General features: G+C 33.6%; 2 protein-coding genes across 2 annotated transcripts; both read left to right on the top strand.

The window, feature by feature from the left end:
- The first annotated feature begins 823 nt into the window (after window positions 1–823).
- LOC105952380 (pyrophosphate--fructose 6-phosphate 1-phosphotransferase subunit alpha) lies at window positions 824–2,451 on the top strand. The gene is made up of 4 exons (XM_012975923.2): window positions 824–1,192; window positions 1,661–1,758; window positions 1,873–1,963; window positions 2,193–2,451. Exons 1-4 carry the CDS (start codon window positions 1,142–1,144, stop codon window positions 2,316–2,318), a joined length of 366 nt encoding a protein of 121 aa, XP_012831377.2. The 5' UTR covers window positions 824–1,141; the 3' UTR covers window positions 2,319–2,451.
- A 2,051-nt stretch (window positions 2,452–4,502) lies between these two features.
- On the top strand, window positions 4,503–7,736 carry LOC105952434 (benzoate carboxyl methyltransferase). The gene is made up of 4 exons (XM_088813942.1): window positions 4,503–4,719; window positions 4,817–5,209; window positions 6,987–7,241; window positions 7,362–7,736. The coding sequence occupies exons 1-4, from the start codon at window positions 4,636–4,638 to the stop codon at window positions 7,713–7,715; spliced, it is 1,086 nt and encodes a 361-aa protein (XP_088670068.1). The 5' UTR covers window positions 4,503–4,635; the 3' UTR covers window positions 7,716–7,736.
- Window positions 7,737–9,998: the final 2,262 nt, after the last annotated feature.

The following is a 9,998-nucleotide window of genomic DNA, read 5'->3' as shown; positions in this document are numbered from 1 at the left end:
GTAATTGCAAAACAGTCCCCAGGTGAGGGTAGCTATGAAATAACCTCAAAAATTCAGCAGGTTCGGTAATTGCAAAACAGTCCCCAGGCGGGGGTAGCTATGAAATAACCTCAAAAATTCAGTCCACCAAGTACAATCCAACTTCAGTATAGGACCCCAAAAAAGGGCGAGAATGCAATTATCTAAAAATCCAAAGTTGTCTAACCACCAATTATAATCATATAATTCCACAAAAGCCTTGTAACAACATACTCCGTCTATTTCTTTTTATGTGTCACTCTAAGGTTGATGCTGATTAATTTATTGGGCAAATCACGGCCACCTCCTGACATAAAGTTAAATTACGAAAACTCCTCGTGTTTGTGTAATTACATTCATCCTTCAATTATGAATTGGTTTACACGTTCGAGTTTACAATGTCAAATTTACCTACCGAATGAAGGGTTTTTTTTTTCGTAAGACAACACATAGTTGAGGGGTGATTATAATTACTCAAAAAAGATGATTTTTTTTTCTCATAACTTGACCTTACTCCAGGGTTGACCGTAATATGCCTTAGTTTATTTTTAATGCACATCAATTAATTAAATAAAATGTATTTCTAATTCACATTATTAAATATACAAAGAAAGCAAATGTATTATTAATATTAGTAAAGAGCAAATTACGGCCACCCCTGTTGTATGACCAAATTACGAAAAAAAAACCCCTCTTGGTTAGGTAATTACAGCCATCCCCTCCTTTTAAATATTTTTACATAAAATTTATGTAAACCGAACCAAATCGTATATTTAGTTCGGTAAACGGTATGAAATGTTCGCGTACCGAAATTTTGGTTCGATTTTACCGATTTAACATCCTTAAATTTACCTCTGGAGGGGTATTTTTGCAAGATAATATAGTTGAGGGGAAAACTATAATTACCCAAATATGAGGGGAATTTTCGTAATTTGAAAATATTGACATAATAAAGACAATCTTTGAAAAATAGTTGAAATCCCAATCCAAAAAATCCATTCTTATTACTCTAAAATAAAAAATAAAAATAAAAACTCTTCCGCAATACATAGTCAGCCCGGCGGCGTAGCATCGCCGGAGCCCTCTGCTCCGGTGACAATTGTTTAAACAATTTAAGGGCTCAATGGAAATGATTCCACAGTGCGATTCCAAGTGCCAATCAACTCAAATTCTGGTAATTAAATTTCACTGCTACACACTATTTTACGCATCTGTTATTTCAATTTATGCATTCATATAGTGAAATTTTAAGGGTTTGTTTGGAGATGGGTTTTGGTTTGAAGTTTCCGAATTTGAGCGAATTCTTTCATATAGAACCATGAAAAAATTATCCAAATGTGTTTGTATGTAGGGTCAGAATGGTAATTTCACAGATATCTTACTGATGAAAGTGAGAAAACTCAATATTGGAATTTTGTTTTATTTTAGATGGAGGAATTACAATTAAAAAAAAAAAATTTGGAGTACAAAATTGGAATTAGAACTCCTTTTAAATAAATAGATAAAATGTATATAGTGTTTGCGATTATCGGATTTGAATTGACGAACACTACACATTTTATTCCGATTTCTATGTGTAAAAATGTAGCAAGTTACGATATTTTTTCGAAGAGAATGAATCTGACGTTTGATTTTCCGTAAGGACGAAGCTGCTGTAGACATATCATACAGACACTCTGTTCGGAAATCGTACGATCCGCCGCAATGTACAAATGATAGTTGTTGGAACACTGAACCAAGGTTTGTAATCGATTTTCCGTAAATTATTTTTTGTCATCTTATTTTATTTTATTTTCATACTGTTTTTTTTCTCGTTTTGTTTATATTTATTATTATTTTATTTTTACGCGACAGCAAAATTTGTCCAGAGGACCAAAAACTTATTAAAGATAGCTCAATGGATTATGCGGAAAAGATTAAGGAACTTCATTTGTATATCGACATGGTATAGTATTTAAATTAAATATTTATGCATCTTTTTTTTTTTTTTTTTTTTTTTTTTCTTCTTTTCGAGCCGATTTTTTACCCATGGCATTTTTCGAGTCACAACATATATTTATTTTTGAATGCCTCGGAAAATTCTATTTTTAGTTTGTGACATGTTTGGCAATGATTTTCTATGTCTTCATATTTTATTTTTAATTTATTATTCATTTTTGCGTCGATTTTTTCAGGTGAAGAAACTTACGAAACCCGGTTGTTCTTCGGAAATACTGAACGTGGCTTTGAGCTCGATGACCTCACTCGTCGAGACACTCTCTGCAGTATCTTCCGTACGGTACATGCAGTCGTCGCTTTGAGGCAATTAATGAACAGCCCCCCTTTGTAAGAATAGTAATTCTCTATAGATTGTAAATTTAATGCAACTTTTTTTCTCTGTGTTGTTTCTTTATAATACTATTTGTGTAATCTAATAGATGCTATCTTCTTTTTCTTGTGTTATCTTTTATTACATGTATAGAAGTGGAAATCGAACCTATCGGATCGAAATTAGCATTTCCAGATATCCTAAAACATGGGAAAAATCAGAAATTGGAATGAGAATTCTTGTTTCGAAATTGATTTTTTTAGATCGGAACTAATAACGGAGTAAAAAAATCCATTTTCTTTGGATCGGAACCGATTGATTAAAAAATCCCATTTTTTTGGATCGGAATCGACGGATTAAAAAATTCCATTTTTTCGTCTTATAGATGGAAGTTTTTTTTTTCTTTATCTTGTTTGGTTTTTATGCCAAATTATGACATCATTGGGATCCAAATGTAACTTACAAAATTTAGCTTCGACCTTCGTAGGTTAATCTCTAACGTCTGATTAGATTTTTTAAAAGTTGATAAGTTGTTACATCTTATTTTTGGAATCAATCTTTAAAGTGTTTGGATAAAGAGCTTATAAGCTATTTTCACTCATTATAAGATCTTAAATAAGAAAGTGGAGTATAAGTACTTTAAGAAAAAAAAAAAGTTCTGAAACAGCTTATTTTTTGACAGCTTATAAGTTTAGCCAAACAAGTTGTTACTAAAAATGTATACATATTCAATCTTTTAACTTGGAAGTTGATCGAATCTCTCTTATCCATATTAAAAAACAATACAATGATTTTTTATTTTTTTATTTTTCTTTTTCCTCTTACATATATAATTTAATCTGCTTTGAATTATTGTATGTGTATAATGCAAGACACATGAACAACAAAATAATTAAGGATTTGTCCACATCGCTGGTTCCAAAAGTCAACGCCCCAGAAATTAAAGCATCAAACTCTACTATTTTTTTAACCTCGTGTTTTGAATGAATCATTTTATAACAGATTTTTAAATTAATTGTCTGAACAGATCCAAATCTGTTGCAACATAAAAAAAAAAAAATCACGTCTCATATATAATAGGGTTAATAACATTTTTCTCCCTGAACTTTATGCGTTTTGCACGTTACCCCCTAGACTGAAAAAAATTGCACGTTCATATATACCTAAACTTTCATTAATTCGTTCCAATTTCCATGATTCGTGTTATGCTTGAAATACTGAATACTGCCACAATCTACTTGAATACACTTTTTGCAAATATTTAGCTTGATTCTCGGCTTCGTTTCTAAATCGTCTCGAATCGGCAAAAATAGTTTCTCTTTACTTAAAATCTGAAATAGAACAAGGAAACCATATATAGTATATATAAATAAAGTCGAACAAAGACCCAAATTAAACTCGAGGATTAGATACATAATACACGTGCAAAACGAACACGTATAACCGGTTCACATGAACTTCGTAAAAAAAATTTAATAGTTATTATTATTCGGTTCGGGACACACGACAAACTATAGATTTAGGGTGGCCTGGCTTGCTCAAAAGTCAATGCCTGGAAACATCAAAATGTAATTTTATGTCATCTTGTTGTGGATGAATTATTTTTTAGTACTGTGATGGATCTAAAAATCATGTAATACGCGTTTCAAATCTTCGGATGATCTTCAAATTAAAAAAAAATATAAAATTAAATAAATGGGGACGAATTGTAGTGGAAAAAGTCAACGTCGCAAATCGGTGAAGAAAGCAGGAGAAAAGAAAAGAAAAAGTCAACGTTGAGACCAGCGGTCAACGGCGGCGACGGGCGAAATTGTGGCCAAAATTAAGTTTTTGATCAAAATTGAATAATTTGTGAAATTTATGATCAACTTGAGATTAAATGATAAAATTGGAGCATATTAAAATGTGAGGGGTATTGTAGTCTTTTACACACCTCCAGATAATGTGTATATTTTTTTGTAAAAGAGTTTTTTTTATTTCGATCCCTTTATAAATAAATATTACATGAACTACAAAATAATTAACGATTTGTCCGCATCGCTGGTTCCAAAAGTCAACGCTCAAGAAGCATCAAACTTAACTCATTTTTTAACCTCGTATTTTGAATGAATCATTTTATAACAGATTTGTAAATTGTTGTCTAAACAGATCTAAATCTGTTGCAACATAAAAAAAAAAAAAAAATGGGCATTGAAATAAATTTCACAAGTGAACCAATTATGTCTATATAAACATTCAATATTTGCATGGGTACATTATTGTACTTAGTCAAATAACAGAGAGAAAAATAGCAACTCAAATTACAAACAATGGCAGTGAATACTAATGAAGGTAGTAAGCATATGAATACAGGTGATGGTGAAACTAGCTACACCAACAATTCTGCCCCTCAGGTAATTCTCTCTCTCTCTCTCTCTCTCTCTCTCTCTCTCTCTCTCTCTCTCTCTCTCTCTCTCTCTCTCACATATGTGTTTCTAATTAATGTTGCAGAAAATAGGGATATCGAAATCATTGCATGTATTGGATGAAGCAATCAAAGATATGATAACTGATATCGGCTTTCCGAAATGCTTCAAGATAGCTGATTTGGGCTGTTCATCGGGCCCTAACGCCCTTTCGGTAATTTCTCGTATAATCGAAAAAATCGAACATCTCTCCAAAGAAAACAATAATGAGTATGAAGTGTTTCTGAGTGACCTCCATGGAAATGACTTCAACAACCTCTTCAAAATGCTGCCCGATTTTTACGAAAAACTCAATATTAATAATCCAAGTACGAGATGCTTCGTATCGGGTTTGCCGGGCTCGTTCTACGGCAGGCTATTCCCAAGGAATAGCCTCGATTTTGTCCATTCATCCTACAGTCTCCATTGGCTCTCTCAGGTAATTATTATTATTTTTCGAATATAATTACGAATTTTTGTTATAATTTTTTTTTTAATTCAACTCCTGCTAGAAATTGGGATAGTAGGGGAAGGGCAGAATTTGAATTCTGGACTTATGCTCTAGTTAGGGGCGGGCATTCGGGTCGGGTTATTCGGGTTTTTTGCAAAAAAAATATTACCCAAATTCGACCGGAAATAACAGGGTTATTTAACCGATTATTTTGGGTCGGATTCGGGTTTTACTATTTTTCTCTCTCTCTCTCTTTTTTTTTTATTTAACAAATTTAGTAATTCTTTTGTTTTTATGAATACGTGTATGTAACAAATTGTTGCATACACATATTCATAAAAACAAAAGAATTACTAAATCTGTTACATAAAAACAATTTAATCACAAAAACATTAAAAAAAAATTACAAAGAAACAGTATTACAGATTTACAGTAACCAATTTTACATTATATATATATATATATATATATATATATATATATATATATATATATATATATATATATATATATATATATATATATATATATATATATATATATATGGGCAAATTACGGCCACCCCTGAACTATGGTGAAATTACGAAAACCCCCCTCCTGTTTGGGTAATTACAGCCACCCCCTCAACTATATATTTATCTTACGAAAAGACCCCTCAAGAGGTAAATTTAGGGATGTTAATTCGGTCAAACCGAACCAAAATTTCGGTACGCCAACATTTCATACCGTTAAACGAACTAAATATACGATTTGGTTCGATAAATAACCGAATTACATAAATTTTACGTAAAAATATTTAAAAGGAGGGGGGTGGTTGTAATTACCCAAACAATAGGGTTTTTTTCGTAATTTGACCATACATGAGGGGGGTGGCCGTAATTTGCCCTATATATATATATATATATATATATATATATATATATATATATATATATATATATATATTGGAGATATTAATATTAAATGATACATTTCACTAACAGCTTAAGCTTTTGGTTGAGATGGTCGTTCAACATGGTATCAGAGCCAGGCCAAATGAAAGGTCATGAGTTTGAATCCAACAGCCACCCATTTAAAAATATTTCAAGTGCAAGGCTTCAAATGTAATTCGTCTGCACTTGAGGGGGCGTATTGGAGATATTAATATTAAATGATACATTTCACTAACAACTTAAGCTTTTAGTTGAGATGGTCATTCAACATATATATATAATTTTTTTTTAAACGGGTACCCGGGTAGAATTGCTAATACCCGGACCGACCCGGTTTGGGAGCACTGGGTACCCGAACTCGGAAAAAACCCGGTTGATTCGAAAATTACCCGATCCGGTCGGGTCATACCCGAATAACCCGACCCGATTGCCCACCCCTAATAGTAGAGGCTAGGTATCAACTCCCAGCTATCTCTGGTTATTCTATAATAAAGTACTTGTCTCTGTGTTTGATTGAATCCGGTCTTTTCTACTTTTCTACTCTAAGGCCCCGTTTGGTTGCCAAGATAAGTCATGATTAACTAAATAGTTGGACTTAATTTGATGTTTGGTATCCTCAATAACTTGCCGGGTCGACCCGCCAAAATTATATAATCATGGTTTATCTTGCCTTATCTTGGCTTATCTTGCCTTTTAATGAGTTTTTTTTGTTGCACCTTTCAAGCTCCAATAAAATAATTGAGTCTCATTAGATTATTTAATCTTATCTTGGTTAATCTTATCTTGCCAACCAAACGAGGCCTAATAGTCTCCGTTTATAAATTAATTAATAGACTCCACAAGGACTGGAGAGTAATAAAGAAAACATATGCACAACAGAGACAAGTCCACCGGAGATATTTGAGGCGTATATAAAGCAACACCGCAAAGATTTCTCCGCATTCCTCAGCTCAAGGGGCGAAGAAATGGTACGAGGGGGCCATATGGTATTGACGTTTGTTGGTGGAAGACTAAAAGATCATGCCTCGTTAAAACAAGCCACACTGATTTCGCTTCTGGGGAAAACCCTTGCTGAAATGGTTGCAGAGGTAGATAATTAATTACACCACGCATGATTTGACTGCTACAGTAATAAATAAATAAATATATAAATAAAACTTTTTTTTACTTAAATTCCTTCTGAAATTCTCGTCTTTTGAATTATTTAGGGGGTGATCAAGGAGGCTGATTTGCATTCATTCAACTTGCCAATATATCCACCAAGCAAGGAACAAGTTGAGGAAATTGTTCGAAGTGAAGGGTCGTTTGATTTGAACGAACTCGAGGAATTTGCTCTCCCGTGGGATGTACATGTTACGAGTAGTGCTAAACTAGACAAGAACGGTTGGGCGAAACTCGTGACGAATTTCATTCGGGCTTTTTCGGAGCCGACATTGGCTGCACATTTTGGAAGCTCTATTATGAATGAAGTGTTTGAAAGGTATGGAAAGAAAATGGTGGAGGTTGATTCCAAGGAGATACCACCATTTCCCAATATGGTCATTTCCTTAACTAAGAAATGAAAAGAATTGTGTGTGTGTGATGGGGGGGAGGGGGTGGGGGGAAATAAGATCACAATATAAGGTTGATCATTGTTTGGAGTAAACTGCAAATACTACCCCTGTGTTATCTCGAAATAGCAAAAACCCCCTTGTGATAAATAAACTAGCAAAAACCCCCCTGTGAAATTTAGTCAAAGGCAGAATCCCCCCAGCTGATTTTTTAGACTTGAAATGACAAAATTGTCCCTCAAAATGTATTTATATATATACATATTATATTTATATTTATTCTTTTTAATTTATTTGTTTAGAAATTAAAAAAATAGTAAACAACTAAATTGATTATTTTTTAAATAAAATAATTAAAATATATATAAAATATAAGAATTTATTAATTGCAAGACTCCAGGGGTATTTGTGTCTTTTTATATCAAGCCAACCCTCAAATAGTTCCATAGGGGGGTTTTTGCTATTTAAATAATTTCACAGGGGAGGTTTTTGCTAGTTTATTTATCACAGGGGGGTTTTTGCTATTTCAAGATTACACAGGGGTAGTTTTTGCAGTTTACTCTCATTGTTTGATTTGTATTTGTATAAGAAATATGTCTTGATTTGTATGTTGTGAGCTTATATAGTATGTGACCTTTTGAGATGTTTGAAGACATGGTTTTGGAGGGATAATTACAGTTTTGACCCCCAAAGTTTGCAAGTTCTTCACTTTTAGTCCCCCATTTACTACCTTCAACAAAATGGCAAATTACCAAAACCCCCTGAGGTAAGTCTGAATAACGAAAATTCCCCCCACGTTCTCGTAATTATGAAAACCCCCTGAGGTATGCAGACATCTTACAAATCGCTCTAAGGGTGTTAAACTCGATAGAATCTTTTTGATTCTCCCGAATATTCCTCCGATAATACCAATTTTGCCCTTGTACACGAAATTACCATTAGGGGGTAATTGTAAGCATTTTATTTAATGAGGGGTCATAAATATGTACTCTTCATGAAATATATAAGTGTCTGCAGAATACTTATTTTTCTTAAATTAAACCCAAATATAATCAATCATTATGAATGTACAATGTATTTTTATTGGATTTAAAAAATCAATGGATGAGATTTCAAAATTTAATTATTTTTTATATATAAAATTAAATATGTTACAATTCGAGAAATACAACCATCATTCAAGCTAAAAGCATAAATCCGTATAAATACTCCTCTGGATAAATAAAATCAATTAAAATATATAAATAAAAAAAATAAAAAATTTATAATATCAAATTATCAATACAAATTACAAAGTAATAAATAAATTTATAAAAGCAATAAATCATCACAAGTGAGCCACCAAGACCAGGCCCATGGCCATGGTGGTCCAAAAATAGGAGTCAACGGTTGACCAAACCTTGAGTCTGTTCAAACCACGTTTTTAATGTAATTTTTTCAAACTGTAATTATGTGAAGATTATTCATCCATCATCACAAATTGGTTGTATACTTCAGAAAGAAACTTCCCTACACCAATGTTTGTAGTACCGCGGATGCCGAGTATCGGTCACCGGCAAACGAGGCCGAGCCGCCACAACAGAGGCGGCGACCAGCCCCCGCCGCTACATTCCTCGACAGTCGACAGTACCAACTAATCCAGGCGTCTTCGAACCACAACGTAAGAGTACTGAAAACCGGTTTCTTCCCAACAGGCACAAACTTCACCACCCAACCAATCGGCCACGTCACCGCCGCAATAGCAACACAAACACCCCACTCCGCAAAGCTCAGCCTCACGGTGTCGGCAAACTTGTTCAGAAGCTCCACCACCTCAGTGCCTTGGATTCCCATCGACAGTCCCACATCGGCTTCTTTTAAAGCAGGGGCGTCGTTCGTTCCGTCGCCTGTGACCGCCACCACATTTTCATCTTTTTTTCTTTTATTTTCACATATTTAACGGAAGGATATAAGAAGGATATAATAGACATTTCACGTTTTCGGTAAAAAAAATTCGGTCAACCGTTAGTCAAGGGTGGTTTTCGTAATTACGAGAACGTGGGGGATTTTCGTTATTTAGGCTTACCTCAGGGGGGTTTTGGTAATTTGCCCTCAACAAAATATACACTAATGTTGTCACATTTTAACATATTGCGCCCTTCAGACTGTTTGACCGTCAAGAAATAACGGTACTATTGAATTAGAGATGAATTTGGGATTTTTCATTAAGAAAATTGCATTCAAACCCCTGCATTCTTTTAAAATATTCTAAAAATACCTAAAATTTTATTCAACCCTTAACCTCAATTTCATCAT

This window comes from Erythranthe guttata, chromosome 14 (assembly GCF_056151865.1).
Source record: "Erythranthe guttata isolate IM_541 chromosome 14, IM_541, whole genome shotgun sequence".
In the NCBI taxonomy this organism is placed as follows: Eukaryota; Viridiplantae; Streptophyta; class Magnoliopsida; order Lamiales; family Phrymaceae; genus Erythranthe; species Erythranthe guttata.
The sequence above is the reverse complement of the archived record's forward strand: the minus strand, read 5'-3'. Positions and strand labels throughout refer to the sequence as shown.

Bases quoted from the DNA above. Each gene is read 5' to 3' on its own strand.
- LOC105952380 (XM_012975923.2), top strand. From the start codon at position 1,142: ATGGAAATGATTCCACAGTGCGATTCCAAGTGCCAATCAACTCAAATT. The intron at 1,193-1,660 runs GTAATTAAATTT...ATTTTCCGTAAG, and splicing joins GCCAATCAACTCAAATTCTG to GACGAAGCTGCTGTAGACAT. The intron at 1,964-2,192 runs GTATAGTATTTA...CGATTTTTTCAG, and splicing joins TTCATTTGTATATCGACATG to GTGAAGAAACTTACGAAACC.
- LOC105952434 (XM_088813942.1), top strand. From the start codon at position 4,636: ATGGCAGTGAATACTAATGAAGGTAGTAAGCATATGAATACAGGTGAT. The intron at 4,720-4,816 runs GTAATTCTCTCT...TTAATGTTGCAG, and splicing joins CCAACAATTCTGCCCCTCAG to AAAATAGGGATATCGAAATC. The intron at 5,210-6,986 runs GTAATTATTATT...ATTAATTAATAG, and splicing joins GTCTCCATTGGCTCTCTCAG to ACTCCACAAGGACTGGAGAG.